The sequence below is a fragment of the Schistocerca cancellata genome, chromosome 2 (assembly GCF_023864275.1).
Source record: "Schistocerca cancellata isolate TAMUIC-IGC-003103 chromosome 2, iqSchCanc2.1, whole genome shotgun sequence".
NCBI lineage: Eukaryota > Metazoa > Arthropoda > Insecta > Orthoptera > Acrididae > Schistocerca > Schistocerca cancellata.
The window spans coordinates 393,153,189-393,171,802 of record NC_064627.1 but is presented as its reverse complement, the minus strand read 5'-3'; the positions used below and the strand labels follow the sequence as shown (position 1 = coordinate 393,171,802).

At 37.6% G+C, this 18,614-nt stretch overlaps 1 protein-coding gene across 3 annotated transcripts in view; it reads left to right on the top strand.

Annotated features, from left to right (window-relative positions):
- Positions 1-16,091, top strand: part of LOC126161807 (ras-like GTP-binding protein RhoL) — a 380,663-nt gene extending 364,572 nt beyond the window's left edge. For all 3 annotated transcript variants that reach the window (XM_049917899.1, XM_049917898.1, XM_049917897.1), the window contains 2 exons: positions 9,125-9,242; positions 14,716-16,091. In XM_049917899.1, coding sequence (XP_049773856.1) covers positions 9,125-9,242; positions 14,716-14,918 — 321 coding nt within the window. In that variant the 3' untranslated portion in view covers positions 14,919-16,091. The remainder of the gene's footprint in view (positions 1-9,124; positions 9,243-14,715) is intronic.
- The last annotated feature ends 2,523 nt before the right edge of the window (positions 16,092-18,614 follow it).

The window sequence follows — 18,614 nt, the reverse complement described above, 5'->3', positions numbered from 1 at the left end:
CACTGTTGTAATCAGCGAACTCATACAAATGCCTGGCTGTAACACAATGTAGGGGTATGAAATGGAATGATCACAAATGTTCAGTTCTGGATAAAGCAGGTGGTAGATGTTGGTTTGCTGGTAAAACATTGGGGAAGTGCAATGAATCTACAAAGGAGATCGCTTACAAATCTCTCGTGCGAATGGTTCTAGAATAATGCTCATATATGTGGGACCCGTACCAGATAGGACTAACAGGGGATATTGAATGTGTACAGAGAAGGGCAGCATGAATTGTCACAGGTTTGTGTAAGCCATGGTGTCATAGAGATACTGAAGGAACTGAACTGGCAGACTCTTGAAGACAGACATAAACTATCCTGAGAAAGTCTGTTGATCAAGTTTCAAGAACCAGCTTTTAATAATAACTCTAGGAATATACCATAACCCCCTACATACTGCTCACATAGAGATTGTGAGGATAACATTAGAATAATTATTGCATGTGCAGACGCATTCAAACAATCATTCTTCCCATGCTCCATATGTGAATGGAACAGGAAGAAGCCTAATAACTGGTACAGTAGGACGTACCCTCTGCCATGCACCTCATGGTGGTTTGCAGAGTATGGACATACATATGGATGTAGGTATTCTTCAGATTTCAATCGTATTTTTCAAAGAAAATATTTTTATATCTATAAATGCTGGGTTCTGTAACTCATTCCACATCTTTGCGAATTTAAAAGACAACACAGAAGAGGAAAATGACTCCAATTGACATGACTGGCTAAGAAGAAAATCATGAGAGAGAAAAAATAAATAAAATAAAACAAATTAATAAATTAAGTGGTGAAGAGAGCTGGACAATGAGGCAAATTCTCATGAACATTATTTTGGAATGTGACACAGTTAATGATGTGGTCAGTGGTATTGCAACACAAACTTCAGGTTTATCCATCGGTTTATCGAGTTTAGCCATCTTTATTTGAACTTGAATATGGAATGGTAATGGCCATGTAGTATGCAAGGCCATTTACCAAAATCTGATGAAGTTTAAATAAAGATGGCTAAACTCAATAAACTGATAGGTAAACCTGAAGGTTGTGTTGCAAAATTAGCTACTTGGATAAAAGTAAACTACAAAGTGAAAAAAAAATCTCGTTTTGTCACTAGATACGAAACAGTTACTTCAACTTGCCAATGTGAAATTGCAAAAGATGTATGGGAAAAGTTGCACAAGCTCTATGAAAGACAGTCTGCAGAAAATATAGACTTGTTATGATGAAAGTTTCATAATATGGACTGGGAATGGCCATGTGGTATGCAAGATCATTTACCAAAATCTGATGAAGTTCAAATAAATATGGCTAAACTCAATAAACCAATAGGTAAACCTGATTTTCCTTATGACAAAACATGGCATAAATTGCAGAAAAGGTGTCTGGATTATGAATTGTGAATAAAAGGAAGAGATGAAACAAATGTAGCAACTGCAATGTTTTCCAAATCCAAAAGAAGTATTTAAATACAGCAGTGAGGAAAAAATAAAATTGTTATTTTGCAGAAAGACCAAAATTCAAGCACATGAGATGAGAAAAAGTGTTTTTTCTGTGGTAAATAAGGACACTTTTCAAAAGACTGCATTTAAGATGCACTTAATCTGTTTTGCAAAGGTTAAGGTCACCTACCCAGGAACTGTTTTAGCTCTTAGCTTGTGGTGGTTTTGCAATGTTATCAGCCATCAAAATACCATCACAAGTAAGTCCAAGAAAGATGATGTCCAAGATGTCTGAATTACCTGCAAATGTAGATATATCAGTGTGTGACGAATAATACGTTGATAATGGTGCTACACATTATGAAACGAACTGTCGAGATTGGTATGTTTTGTACAATCCTTTTGATACAGCAAAGAAAGTAGACAATGCTAAGAATAATGTGCACATCAAAATATTGGGAAATGGTCATACAGATTATGAAACTTTTGATGGAAAAAGTTGGACAAGATGATATTTTGAAGGAGTGGGGTTCTTCCCAGATGGTGCTTGTACAGGAGACAGTCAAATAAAAATGAGACAAATGGAAAAAAGTAAACCATTATTATCCAAGAGTAATCACCCTAACTGTTAATACATTTATTCCACTGTGAGACAAGATGGTCAATACCTTCATGGAATAATGTTTGTGGTTGCATACAGAACCATGATAGTACCCAGACATCCAATTCTTCATCCAAAGCTAATCGACAGCCATTAATATCTTCCTTCAGGGCTCCAAAGATATTTAAATCACATAAGAAGAGATCAGAACTTTATGGAGAATGTGTAAGGGCTTCCCACAGAAACTCCTGCAGCATACTCTGATGGACACCCATTTTGCCAAGTTTGTTTCAGTTGTGCTGCAGAAGTTTCGCTGGAAAGCACTCATGCAGTTATGATGATGACTTTTGAAATAATAAACTTTTTTTCCATTTGTTTCATTTTCACTTCACTGCCCCTTCTAACTTATTTTATGTTAGAAAGGCTGGAGAAAAGGGCATTGATCAAAACACCAAAACAGTGGTAAAATATGGTTATTTCACAGAAATAACATACCAATTGCTGTTCCTCTATCTGAAAGCAAGAATGAACTTGACTGTTTGGCAGTGAAATGGATTGAGAATTGAGCAAGAAAAGTCTTTTGTTGCAAAAGAAGCTGCTGATACTCTTCAAATATCTCTAGAAATATTTGGGCACCAGAGTAAATGCCACGTACAATCATTCCTGACAGCACGTAGTATTAATGTAAAAGTCAAAGTAAATTTTATGAAGATTGTATGGTATATGAAATACAACAGCTAGTTTTTGGTAAATGAGTCTATAAATCAAGTAGCCCACAAGAGTTAGTCTTCACCAATGTCTATGCTCCAATGGAAGAAAGGATTTAGATGGCTATTGATATTTTCTTGCTTTTAAGGATGATTTATCCGGTTCCAGAGTGATACATCTGTTATGGCAAAAGATAAGGTTAGAAAGAAGTTAGGAATATTTATGTAGATGGTGAAAACATTGTGGCATGGTGTTTAATAACTGCGATGTAAAAGATATGCTGAGTCTATTGGTTCAAACATCCTCTGACTGTGCTGTAAACATCACAGCAAAATGAAGTTACTAAATGTGAGAACAGAATTATCTGTGAGATGGTAAATCTGTGGCTTCGGATAGCAAGGTGTACTCCAAAAGCATTGTGGGGTGAAGTTGTACTTGCCTGTGACTTATGCTCTTAACCAAACTAGGCCAAGAAGGGTTAAAAGAAAACACAAACTGAATTATTTTTGAGAAAGAAAATTCAGTCTGATGTTTTGAAAGTCTCTAGAGCACGATGTTTCATTTGCATTGCAACACATAAACAGAAGTAGTTTGATGCCAAATTTTGGAAAAGTTATATAGCTGGACAAGAAGCCCATAGCTATCATATATACCTTCCAGACAGGCATTCATTCAGCAGTTGTCAGCCGAGACATAAGATACAAGAATGAAATGTTAAAACAACTGCTGAAAAGTGCTTTTATAAAGTTAGTTGCCACCTCGACTGTGTGTGATTTTACACATGCGATACTGTCTAATTTGAATGATGAGGAACTTTGGAAGAAAATACATTCTCCGAGCTACCAAGGGAGCACACGTTGAGGCTTACTAACGTAAGTGATCTATAAAAAAAATAAAATAAAATAAAATAAAAAAATAAATAGCTAGTAACGCTAACCTATGTAACAACATCAAATGTAAATTATGATGTCAAACGGTTATTCTGTAATAAATTTTTATAATCAGGGCAAGACTTTATGCTCACCCTGTATTATAGGACTGGATCATGATGTTGAAGTGTTTTAAGATGAAAATGACATCTCTTTAAGTGGAGCTGAAAATATTGATGGACATCAAGTTTTGAAGAATAGAGAAACGATTAGAAGGTCTGTGTGCTACCATAATGAACCTGAGCATCTAAGGGTGATGATGCTGAGGGAAATTACCAAAGACTATGATGAAGCAGTGAAGTCTTCAGATGTAGAAAATTGGGAAGTTGCAATGGAAGAAGAAATGCATTCACATCAAAAGTTTTGTACTTGGAAACTGTTGATTTACCAGTTGAAAGGGTAGCTACTGGTAGGTGATGGGTGTTTGCAATAAAACTGAATAATAACAATGATAATGTCTGCTAAAAGGCAGGATTAGTTGCAGAAAGATTTAGTCAGAGGCCCGGAATTGATTTCTCTGAACCATTTAGACCTGTGGATAGATCTGAAACAATAAGAACCTCTTTGCATGTTGCTGTTCAATAAAATTGGAACATTAAACAATTTAATGTTAAAACGGCATTCCTGAATAGTATGTTGCAGGAAGAAATTTACCTACATCAGCCACAATATTAAGTTGATGATACAGGTAATGTGTATAGACTGCTTCAAAGCATGTATGGGTTGACACAAACAGCCAAATGTTGAGTGTTTGAAAGAACATCTAAAGAAATCACCTTCAGAGGAGAGCAGTGCTGAACCACGTGTGTATTTTAATGAAAATGTAACCCTTTCCTTTCATGTGTGTAATGGATTGATAAATGAGACATGATGAAATGGTTCACTGTATCAAAACAATTACAAGAAGAGTTTGCTGTTGTAGTAAGTGAAGTGGCCTTCAAATCCAAATATTTGAAAATTTTGTGAAGAGTAACCAAACCACACAACGAAAAGTGTGTTGGCAATGTATGGTATGAGTGATCAAGTTCAATATCATTCCTATTTGAATCTGGATGGATATCAGGTGATTCACGACCAGCTCTCTTACTGAGAGATTACCGATAGTTTCATGTATTTAACATTGAGAACATATATAAAAAACAAAGATGCTGTGACTTACCAAACAGGAAAGCACTGGTAGATAGACACAATAAAAAGCACACAAACACACACACACAAATTTCAAGCTTTCGCAACCCAAGGTTGCTTCATCAGGAAAGAGGGAAGGAGAGGGAAAGACGAAAGGATGTGGGTTTTAAGGGAGAGTGTAAGGAGTCATTCCAATCCTGGGAGTGGAAAGACTTACCTTAGGGGGAAAAAAAGGACAGGTATACACTCGCACACACACACACACATATCCATCCACACATATACAGACCCAAGCAGACAAATTAAAAGGCAAAGAATTGGGGCAGAGATGTCAGTCGAGGCGGAAGTGCAGAGGCAAAGATGTTGTTGAATGACAGGTTAGGTATGAGTGGCGGTAACTTGAAATTAGCGAAGGTTGAGGCCTGGTGGACAACGGGAAGAGAGGATATACTGAAGGGCAAGTTCCCATCTCCGGAGTTCAGATAGGTTGGTGTTAGTGGGAAGTATCCAGCGCTTTCCCATTTGGTAACTCATGGAATCACATCCTTTCGTCTTTCCCTCTCCTTCCCTCTTTCCTGATGAAGCAACCATGGGTTGCGAAAGCTTGAAATTTGTGTGTGTGTGTGTGTGTGTGTGTGTGTGTGTGTTTGTGTTTGTCATTGTTTCCATCAACGTACCAACGCTTTCGTTCGGTAAGTTACAGAATCTTTGTTTTTATTTATATATATCTCCATCCACACATATACAGACACAGGCAGACATTCAGATGTAACTTATGCTGTTAATGTTGCTCCAGCAGCACAGGATTCACCTCCCGAAGCCCACCTTAAATTAGTTAGTGAGAAAAAGGTCAACGTAGAAGTACATTTCACCATGAGATCAGGCAGCAGACATTTTTACTAATGGTTTACCAGTGAAGATGTTATCAAGGATGAATACTTTGATTCAATATTAAAATATGAATATTGCAGGAGAGTATTGAATATTGTATACAAACAGTTTGTGTTGCCAAGAGCAACATGTCATTTATTTTAAAAACTGAACAAACCCTCATTTCAGCAGCATATTTGTATTCCCGTCAACAACAAACACTGTTACTTGCCATGTAGCTAGCAAAAATTTTAAATCCCTGGCTCTAGCTATTCAGATAGTTCGTAGTTAGAGTAGCCAACGAGATAAATTCTCAAATTTCTTTTGAAGTGGCACAGATTCACAATTTTGTTTTTCCTTTGTTAGATGGGAGCTTGCTTGAACAGCTCACCAGACAACATAATTCTATTCTCAACCCAGGATAAGGAAACAAAACGTACATGAAAATTATTTTTATGTCTTGTATTGTGACTGTGTATATCACATTTTAGTTGAGACTGATTTTTATTATCAACAACAAAAACTATTAAGCATTAAATGTGTTTGGAAGAGTGTAATAAATCCAAGATCCTTAAAAAGCCTTCTACAAGATGTATAATTACCTACAGCTAGCTTGTGCTGAACAAACATATGTGTATGAATGCATGGTCTCGCAGTGATAAGAATTAATAAAATCTTCTTCGGCTACCGGCTGTGCCAGTGGTTAAAAATCCCACGAGCTTTCGACAGAGCTCTCCTCAGCCATTGTCAAGTGGTAAATAACTGTAATCACTGTAGACTTGCTGTTATATAGCTGCATTGCTGGCTGTGGTAAATGTGGTAATTCACCCCCCCCCCCCTCTCCCCCCCCCCCCCCCCCCACACACACACCCATCACCCTGCTTCAACCTCACAATGGCTACATCCCATGCTGTGCTGAGCTGCAAACCACCATCCTTTTTGATGGTGTTTCCAGACTCTTTTTTTTATTTCCACTGCTTCTTTTATGATGCTGTCCCAAAATCCCTTTGTCCTCTTAATGACAGATGTTTCACTGAATAGGATTTGGCGTTGATTTTATAAAGTGTATTCTGCCATGGCTGATATTTCAGGATAATGAAGGCATAAGCACCTCTCATGCTTATGCTTGCACTATCCTGAAGAAACAGCCATGCCGAACACACTTTCGAAAATTGACACAGAATTCTATTCGACAAAACATTTGTCATTATGAGTATGAAAGGATTTTAAGATAGCACCGTAAAAGAAATGGCAGAAATAAAAAAAAATAGGAAAACACCATCAACAAGGATGGCAGTTTGCAGCTCAGCACAGCCTGGGATGTGGCCATCGTGAGGTTGAAGCAGGGTGATGGCTGTGGAGGTGGGGGTGGGGGGTGGGGGGGGGGAGGGGAGGGGACATTACCACCGTTGATGAGGGAGAGAGCATTAGTGATGTCACAGAGCAATGCAGCTACATAACAGCAAAACCACAGTGATGCTACAGTTATTTACGACTTGACAATGGCTGAGGAGAGCTCAGTCAATAGCTCTTAGTATTTTAACCACCTGATGCAGCTGGAAGCCTGAGAAATTTTATTAATACAGGGAGTGAAAATACGCAGAATATGGATCAAGATGACTCTAAGCGCACAACACACTGAAATGAGCTTCATGATTAGTTTGTCCATGTGTTGACTCTATTTTAACTTTTTGTCCAACTGCACATGTAAGAATTTTACTCACTGTACTTTATTCATGACCATTAATGCCTACTCTGGTGTTAAAAGGTTATTATTGTTTATTTCAAATTGCATAATGAGTGTCTCTCTGTTATACTGTCTGCAGCTCAACATTGTTCTTTTAAGTTATGCTAAATATTAAGATAAGCAAGTTATTGTAATTGTTGCTGTTCCAAATCTTCTACCAAAAAAAGACCTGCCTATCAAAGAAGCTAGTTGGAGAAGGGCTACTCAGGACCAGAAAATGACTTCTTGTCTGCAAGCATTTCATCTATTATGCAAGTCGTGTGGTTGCATTGTTGCCAAAGATGGTATGATCAAACATACTTTCAGTGGCTCAACCACGACGACTGTTAACTGTGAACCACTTGTAGGTTTGTGTAGTTATCATTGGGCTGTCTCTGCTAAAGCTGAGGTATGGCCATTGATCAGTTTGCTTGTGTCAACAACAAACTCAACAGTTTTTGAACTGCCCTAGAAAATCGTTAGAACATTTTTGTAGGTTAGAAACAGGATTGAACTCGGTACCAATCTTCGTGGCCCTTCATTTGTTGTTTCCCCCCATTCTGAGGTTATTTTCATGCCTGAAATGGGGTATGTTTATGAGACCATCTGCTTTACAAAGGCAAGATTCCATCCAACCAAGAGGGGCCAGAGGTAGTGGTCATACGAGTGTGTTGTGCTTGCGTGAGTGTGTGTGTGTGTTTTTTTCTCTATGTTGTAAGAAGGCCTTTTGGCTGAAAGCTCACATATTTAGCAGTCTCTTTGTTGTACTGCCTGCAGCTCAATATTATTCTTGTAAGTTATGCTATGGCAGTGTACTAAATATTAATATAAGCAAGTTATTGTAACTGTTGCTGTTACAAATGTTCTACAAAAAAAAGACCTGCCTATCAAAGAAGCTAGTCGGAGAAGGGCTACTCAGGACCAGAAAATGACTTCTTGTCTTCAAGCATTTCATCTATTGTGCAAGTTGCAGTGTTGCCAAAGATGGTATGATCAATCATACTTTCTGTGACAACCACAATGACCCGTACCCCGTCTACCTACCAGCATGGTGGTCCCAATAAAATATGCCAAGTTGATAGCTATTACACACCTGAAAAGTATAAGTAATTTTATGATGAACTTGATGACTGCCCAGTGTATGAAAATGAAATGACTAGTGCTTTTCCACAAAACTTAATGATTACAGTTTATGGGTTTGGAAATTACAAATTTTAAAGACCATGTAAATATTGGAAGGAGTTACTGATCATGTTGTGTGATGACTGCAGTTAACGGTAATATCTGATGATACATACAATTTCTTTCATATTAACTGTGTAGTCCACCACTTCAGGGTTTCAGTGGTTTTTCTGTGTATTCTGGCAGACATATCCACAAAAATTAATTAATTGCATTAAAATTATAATTTTGATGCAGAAAGGGCCTCAGCCCATACTTTTTATATCAGCACCCACACTAGCCTAACATTCTAAAATCAAGTAATGTTACAAAATAATATTAAGCTTATTGGTTGCTATAAAAAAATATTTTTTAAAACTTAAGAGATGTTCTACGAAAATTAAATTGCCATTTTCTTTCATTTTGTTCAAAAGTCACTCAAGTGGACTGAGGCCCTTTCAGTATGGGCCAATTCATCTGCCATAATGAGTTATTTATTTATCTCTGTTTAATCTTTTCAGACGGACTGCTTCCTCCTTTGCTTCTCAATCAACAGTCGAAGCTCTTTTGAGAATATTGCCTCAAAGTGGTATCCTGAGGTGCACCATCATTGCCCTAATGTGCCAATAGTTTTAGTTGGTAAGAAATCATTATATTGTATAAATTAAAATTATTTTTGCAGGGACTCATAACTGCACAAAACCTATGCAGAATTAAAGAATCTGTATCGTATACAACAAGTCAGTTGTACAAAGTTAATTCCCACTGATAAAAACTGTGCATCGTAATTGAATCAGTGGGTATGAGCAAGAAGCATTGAACCATTTTAACTTTCATTGTCAAGAAAATAAGTATCCTTTGTCTAATTATTTTACAGCAATTAAATTCAGTGATTTGTACGAGGTTCCTTGCTGGTCTTTAATTCTTTAGATCCCATTAATTAAACTTATTTCACATTTAAGTGACACTTGCTATGTTACATCAGGAGTTTCAAATGTTTTTGCTTAAAAATACTCACTACAGAGTATGTGATGCCAAAGGTAGCACAATTTTAATCTGATCTATGCATCCAGCAGCCATCCCATAGCTTGCATTTATCTCCTTCGAGGTACTTTGGCACAAGTAAAACTGACAACTCCCCTCCCTACTACACTGTAGCCATACAGTTTAATTGTTCACTGTATCTGCACCAACATTTTGGAATTTCCTCCCTCTGTGTCACCATGTGTAAGTCAAAATTCTTCCTGCCACCCATCCTCCACACCTCCACAGCACACCCCACTTCCAGTGTGACACCGTAGCACCCACTAATTAACTGTCCTAAGCGCCACTGTAGTAAAAGTCGGAGCTTGAAAAATCAAAACCAAATCTGTTGATTCAACTTCAACATTACATCATTTTTATCCCCCCACCCCACATATATACAATTATGTAATTTTGCTTCCAAAGTATGAAATGAACACCACTGTTATTATTTACAACCATCAAATGTGTCCCTGTGCAGTTAAAATTAGATGCACACCCCTGTAGAACTTACTTTCACGCATTTTCTAGTTTTTGAATCAGTTGAATTTCTTCACATGGCTGAAACCAGACGTAAACAGTAATGAAATCCTAAACTCAGATTGGAATGTATTCCGCAGAGACAGGCTGGACAGTGAAGGGGGAGGCATTTTTATAGTGATAAGAAGTGCAATAGTATCGAAAGAAATTGATGGAGATCCGAAATGTGAAATAATCTGAGTGAAGGTCACGGTTAAAGCAGGCTCAGACATGTTAATTGGATGTCTCTATAGGCCCCCTGGCTCAGCAGCTGTTGCGACTGAGCACCTGAAGGATAATTTGGAAAATATTTCGAGTAGATTTCCCCACCATGTTACAGTTCTGGGTGGAGATTTTAATTTGCCGGATATAGACTGGGAGACTCAAACGTTCATAACGGGTGGCAGTGACAAAGAATCCAGTGAAATTTTTTAAAGTGCTTTATCTGAAAACTACCTTGAGCAGTTAAACAGAGAACCGACTCGTGGCGATAACATATTAGACCTTCTGGTGACAAACAGACCCGAACTATTTGAAAAAGTTAACGCAGAACAGGGAATCAGCGATCATAAAGCGGTTACGGCATCGATGATTTAGCCGTAGATAGAAATATTAAAAAAGGTAGGAAGATTTTTCTGTTTAGCAAAAGTGACAAAAAACAGATTACAGAGTACCTGACGGCTCAACAGAAAATTTTTGTCTCAAGTACAGATAGTGTTGAGGATCAGTGGACAAAGTTCAAAACCATCGTACAATATGCGTTAGATGATTATATGTGCCAAGCAAGATCGTAAGAGATGGTAAAGAGCCACCGTGGTACAACAACTGAGTTAGAAAACTGCTGCGGAAGCAAAGGGAACTTCACAGCAAACATAAACATAGCCAAAGCCTTGCAGACAAACAAAAATTACTCGAAGCGAAATGTAGTGTGAGGAGGGCTATGCGAGAGGCGTTCAATGAATTCGAAAGTAAAGTTCTGTGTACTGACTTGGCAGAAAATCCTACGAAATTTTGGTCTTATGTCAAAGCGGTAGGTGGATCAAAACAAAATGTCCAGACACTCTGTGACCAAAATGGTACTGAAACACATGATGACAGACTAAAGGCCGAAATACTAAATGTCTTTTTCTAAAGCTGTTTCACATAGGAAGACTGCACTGTAGTTCCTTCTCTAGATTGTCGCACAGATGACAAAATGGTAGATATCGAAATAGACGACAGAGGGATAGAGAAACAATTAAAATCGCTCAAAAGAGGAAAGGCCGCTGAACCTGATGGGATACCAGTTCGATTTTACACAGAGTACGCGAATGAGCTTGCCCACCTTCTTGCAGTGGTGTACTGTAGGTCTCTAGAAGAGCGTAGCGTTCCAAAGGATTGGGAAAGGGCACAAGTCATCCCCGTTTTCAAGAAGGGACGTCGAACAGATGTGCAGAACTGTAGACCTAATCTCTAATGTCGATCAATTGTAGAATTTTGGAACACGTATTATGTTCAAGTATAATGACTTTTCTGGAGACTAGAAATCTACTCTGTAGGAATCAGCATGGGTTTCGAAAAAGACGGTCGTGTGAAACCCAGCTCGCGCTATTCGTCCACGAGACTCAGATGGCCATAGACACGGGTTCCCAGGTAGATGCCGTATTTCTTGACTTCCGCAAGGCGTTTGATACAGTTCCCCACAGTCGTTTAATGAACAAAGTAAGAGCATATGGACTATCAGACCAATTGTGTGATTGGATTGAAGAGTTCCTAGATAACAGAATGCAGCATGTCATTCTCAATGGAGAGAAGTCTTCTGAAGTAAGAGTGATTTCAGGTGTGCCGCAGGGGAGTGTCATAGGACCGTTGCTATTCACAATATACATAAATGACCTTGTGGATGACATCGGAAGTTCACTGAGGCTTTTTGCAGATGATGCTGTGGTGTATCGAAAGGTTGTAACAATGGAAAATTGTACTGAAACGCAGGAGGATCTGCAGCGAAGTGACGCATGGTGCAGGGAATGGCAATTGAATCTCAATGTAGACAAGTGTAATGTGCTGCGAATACATAGAAAGATAGATCCCTTATCATTTAGCTACAAAATAGCAGGTCAACAACTGGAAGCAGTTAATTCCTTAAATTATCTGGGAGTACGCATTAGGAGTGATTTACAATGGAATGATCATATAAAGTTGATCGTCAGTAAAGCAGATGCCAGACAGATTCATTGGAAGAATCCTAAGGAAATGCAATGCGAAAACAAAGGAAGTAGGTTACAGTACGCTTGTTCGTCCACTGCTTGAATACTGCTCAGCAATGTGGGATCCGTACCAGATAGGGTTGATAGTAGAGAGAGAGAAGATCCAACGGAGAGCAGCGCGCTTCGTTACAGGATTATTTAGTAATCGCGAGAGCGTTACGGAGATGATAGATAAACTCCAGTGGAGGACTCTGCAGGAGAGACGCTCAGTAGCTCGGTACGGGCTTTTGTTAAAGTTTCAAGAACATACCTTCACCGAAGAGTCAAGCAGTATATTGCTCCCTCCTACGTATATCTCGTGAAGAGACCATGAGGATAAAATCAGAGAGATTAGAGCCCACACAGAAACATACCGACAATCCTTATTTCCACGAACAATACGAGACTGGAATAGAAGGGAGAACCGATAGAGGTACTCAAGGTACCCTCCACCACACACCGTCAGGTGGCTTGCGGAGTATGGATGTAGATAGATGTAGATACATTGTAACATACAAAGTAACATGCAGTAGAGTGATTTAAACACAGTTAGAAGAATCTTTTGGAAAGACTACTCTCAACATTAGCACTAAATCATATTGTCCCCGTCTCCTGCATTCACATCACACTGCTTTCTGTACTCTAGTCTGTCAATTACTTACATTATGGTTTCTGAAGAAATATCACCAAGCTCTTTATTCCTTTCAGTTTTTATATTCCTTTTGCTGGGGCTCCTGTACTCATTGTGTTCCACTTACATAAATACAGACACAATCCTATAATTTGTTATGGAATTTGTTAGCTACAATGAGTTTAGGTAATTTTTTGAATCATAAGAAACTATGGCGGTTATGGTTCAGGGACACACATGACAAACTCATACTTTGGTAGCAAAATTAATTAATATGTTCATCATATTATGTGCACTCTATCACGAAGGAGAGCCTTTAGGGATGCGAAAAATCTCAGTACACTTTAATAAAGTGCAGCTGTTAAACACTACATTAATAACAACTATTGTTAAACTGTTTGAACTTAAAGTGAATTTAATATAGTAATATGAATTGTAACCATCTGGCCACATGTGAAATTCTGATGAATAATCCAACTTTCCAAGGAGCACTGATTAAGCCAAGCAGAATTCAGTAAAGGGTGGTAATGTGCAGAACATATCTTTATCCTTAAGATCTTGATCAAAACCAAGATGCTAGCAGGAGGTAATAAGCTGATCTTGACTCTTATGACTCCATTGATTGAGACATTCATATAAATGTGCTGAAAGAGTTTGGGAAATAGGAAAATAGAAGAGCATTTGTGCAACAAACATTAATGAACACCTAATAAGTTAAATTCTTCGGAGTACCTCAGAGCGATTTGATATCGAAACAGGAATGCAAAAATTATGCTTAATGGTATCTTGGAGAAGTTAATTTCAAAATAACAGAAAGAAATGAAGCAACGTAATATTCCAGACAGAATCAGATTAGGCTATCAAAACACTCAGCTTAAATTTAAATCTCTCACCTTTATGGAGAATCTAGTATTCTTGTAAAAAATCTGGGCATTGGGCCCAAAAAACTGAAGTGCTAAAAGAAACAGCAGAGAACACAAACAAGAAGTAAAAGAATGCAAAAGTTCATCTAGGTGATATTTTCATCTGAAACACCAGTACAGAAAGAGACAGAATAACAGAGACAGCATTCAGACTACGCTAAAACCCTTACAAATTCAAATCCCTATCTTTTCATACCAAATTCAGACATTACAGTACATTTGAGTACACTAACTGATGGACAAGTATGTCAGCACTACCAACGGAGATGTCCAGTTGAGCAACAAAGTGTTTAATTGTGACCTGCCGATCACCTCGAATGAGAGTGACCACACGTTCCAACATTATAGGAATCACAGCTGTGCACGGCCTTGTTGCAATGATGACAGACATTTCACCCTATGACTCGCCATGCTTTTGTTCACTGTCAGGTCTCCGTAGACATTCTGCAAACATCTATGAATATCTGCCATTATCTGGTTTTCTGCCAAAAGAAGCCCAGTGATAGCTTTCTGCTTGGAACACACCCCCGTTAGTGACTCCATTTTGAAGGCCACATACATTATTGGAACTTCATGAAACTATAAGAGCTGAAGAGGGAATATTCCAACAAATTCTGCATTTTTACTACTGAAATTAGCAAAGGAAAAAATGTGTTGCATTGCTTATTGAACAATTCTTATATATGATCATGTGATTGTACAATACAGAAAATTTAGTACCTAAAAATCATCATTTTTATGTTCATTTGCAAATATTTTAAATGTTTTTTTTCTCTCTTTGTTTTTCTTAGGCACTAAAATGGACTTGCGGAATGAAGTTGAAAACACAATATCAGTTACTGAAGCAAAGCAGATGAAGAAGAGAATCCGTGCCTATCGGTACGTGGAATGTTCAGCGAAAGACAGTGAGGGGCTTGAAGAAGTTTTCATTGAGGCAATCCATGCAGTAATGAAGAAACCTCCGCCTTCCAAAAGAATTTGTGCAATATTATAGTGACTGTATGCACTAAAACAAAGAGCAATATTTGGTATCAGTGGAATGCTTGTGATTAACTTATGTATTTAAAACACAGCTCAATGCACATCAAATGGAATCTATCATTCCACTGTGAGCTGCTCATGGACTAGTGGAAGTCAGATATATACTACAAATATTTGATGTGCTACTTCACCAGCTTGCAAAATGAAAGAATGCTGTCCAGTTTTCACTGATGTATTAATTAAACATTTGAATTAGATCCACACGTTGACACGACTGTTGTGTGACAAATTACATAATTTTTTTGAACGAGCTGGAACACAACTATCAGTCTAATGTGTTACAAATTACAGACATAAAAATTACCGCTGTATATATAAAACATAAATTATTTAACTGAAACAATACTTTCAAAATTTTATGTGAAGAAGATACTTAAATTATGATCTGAGAGCATACTTCACGAGTATATTAACTTTTTTATGTCCTGTGATTGACAATATATCTTCAATACTCATCAGATGTTCTCAGTAAAAAGTATGGAATATGGACCAACTTGATAGGCCATTTTCATGTGCTTTTGCTATAAAGTTAAGTATATGCTGTTTCACAGAAATGTGACAAGGGAGTATACCTAGTCATAAACCAAAGGAACTGCAAGTATTCTGTGTGGAAGGGAAGATGTATTTTTGTATGAATAGTTTTAAAATCTGGGCAAATTATATGTACCTGTTATGATAAAGTCAGAAAAAAGCTGATTTCAGTTAACTAATAAAAATGTTTTGGAAACAAAAAGTTAAGATTCTCTTTTCCTCATAAGAACTTTTTGTACAAGTAATGTAAATGTGCCTTACCATATATCATATGATTCACATTACAATAGAGATAAAATTTGCGTTACTTCATTGTTTTAAAGTAATTCTTGTGTGAAATTGTGGTAGGTATACTCATTGCTACTCTACCACATACCTTTATATAGTGACAACATATAAAAGTTATCTTAGTCTGTTCATTGCAACAACTCAGAAAAGTAATGCATCACTATTCTGTACATGAAATTTCAGAAGAATCCTTCTATGTTATTTCCACAGATTTGAAATTGAGCAAGGTAATTAATGTCAAAAGTTGTTTAAAAGCTGTTTTTTCTTGTAAATGTCTAAAATCCTTTCTGTAAAGACCACTATGTAAATAAAATGTTTATATTACATATAATTTTATTTTCTCTCATGAGTCCCTAAAATATTAAAGGAAGCATAAAAATTCTCTGGTAAATTTTACATGTTGACTGCCATGAGGCAGCCAGCAAAGCAGCAGACTCACCTGCTGTGGCTGCCAGGATTTTCCAAACCTTCGTTACTAGTCCTGTATTTGTAAATTTTTATCTGAAGTACCTAGTGAAAATATATCCTGTCTGCTCTTATTGGGTTCCAATCTACTGTCTCAGAAATTTATACAATGCAAAACTTCAGTATATAACAATATGACTGACACATAGCTAAAATTTGTGTTTGGAAATTTGTGATTACAATGTGCTGATATATCACACTTCCTAACAGTATCATGCTTCTGTAGGTTAAAGTTTTCACAAAATGTTTCTTCAGCATCTTCCACAAGGATTAGTAGTGGAATGATATATTCAGACGCAATGTACGAGGGGTGGTTGGAAAGTAATGTACACATGCTTGTAGAAAGAAACCTAAATGACACTGAGAAACACTCCACATGGCATCTGGAAGGTAACTGCCCTCTCTATATGCACACACAGTTTGAACGCGTTGCGTTCATCCAGCGTTTTTTGAGTAGCAGCAGTATGGAGACACGTTCCAGTGCTATATCAAAGTGCTGTTAACTGATTTTTAACTGCTGAAAAAGTGACTCCCAATGAGAGTCATGGTCCTTTAAAGACTTGCTTACGACTATGGTGCTGTTCATAGGTCTACTGTAATCGATGGGTACCAAATTTCATGGTTGCAAGCCTGGAAAAGCCATAATTGTTGATAAAACACAAGGGCGTCCAAACACTGCCACAGATGCTAAACATAGCAAACTTGTCGACAATTTGGTCCAAAATGACCTGCAAATTACTCAAAAGCATATCACAAACCACAGTGAAATATCCAGGGAATGTGTCAACTTCGTTATTGAACAATTACGATATGTTAAAATGCACGATGGGTACCACATCATCTCACAGATGACAAAAAGTCTATTGGAATGCTGCGAGCAATCTTTGCAGTGCTACCGTGATGAAGGAGACAACTTGCTTTTGAATATTGTGACGGGGCCGAGTTATGGGTCCTTCATTATGACCCAGAAGAGGAAAGACAGAGCGCTGAATACCGACCTGTCGTCTCCTCAAGCAAAGAAGTTCACAACAACCATCAGCAAAAAATTCTTTTGCTTGTGTTTTTGGATGCTCAGAGAGTTTGTGTGACTGATTATCTGATACGAAGGCAATGGTAAATTCCTTTCAGTACAGAGAGATGTTGAGGTAGCCTGGTGCCAATAATCTTGCAACATGACAACACCTGTCTACACACCTTGTGCGCAACTAAAGAGGCTCTGTGAAACTTGAAGTTTGAACCGATTCCACACTCTCCTTACTCCCTGATCTTGCGCCTTGCGATTTTTACATTTTTCCTCCACTTGAGAGACCTCAAGGGGTTATCACTACACCTTGGACAATCAGCTGAGGCGACTATCAAATCTTGGCTTCGAGAAAAGTCTAAAGAATTTTTCACTGACAGAATGAAAAACCTTGCACAATGGGAGAAATGTGTGTCTTAAGGGAGACTACGCTGAAAAATAAATTTGTGAGTTTGATGTTTAAGAATCATACTTTAATTGTGTTGTACCTGCTCACCCTAATTGTTTTTGATCATTTTTACAAGCATGTGTGCATTACTTTTCAGCCTACCCTTGTAAGAAGCTTATATTAAAATTCTGGATTCTAGTAGTGGGATCCTCTTTGTTCCAAGATATGAAGCATGATAGCTTGCTTTCAGAAATTTGGACATAGCCTTCAATTGGATATTGTGGCAGGATTTAAGAAACCAGTTCCAAGTTGCTCAGTTAATCAAGTCACCTACTATTTTTTTGAATTAAAACTGTCTTATTTTTATGATTAGTTTTCAACATACTTGTGCTTTGCCCAAGTCTGATTTCATACAGATTAGGAATATATCAAATTATTCTGGTGTCTTATAAAATCAGAAATAGTTACACATAAATGGACATGAAGATAAATACTGGTCATGCACGTCAACTACATCTCTTGCTTAAAATCTATGCAGTACTTAGATCACAGCATTACTTTTTCACTTTTATGTGCCTCCATAAAAATCTTCCACAAACCTGTGCAAATATGAGACAATATCAATGATACAGACATTTTCACAAGATCTCAGAGGGCAATGAAGGAGTCCCTTATTGCATTAGAACAGGCAGAAGAGCTTACCTGGGAAATATACCTAAGCCAGCAACTGTATCAGGCTTTTTGTTTGTTTTGTTTTAGGGCGCAAAAACAGCTGGAGTCATATGTGCCCATGTCCAAACTATAGAACACATAAATGGAGAGGAGTTTAAAAAATGACTGAATGTCAGCCTCAATTGACATCAGAGAAGGCCACTAAAAACAGGAACGTGGGAAAAGGGGTACTAAAGACACCATACAGAAACAGAGGTCCAAAACTAAAAATTAAATGGCTTTCA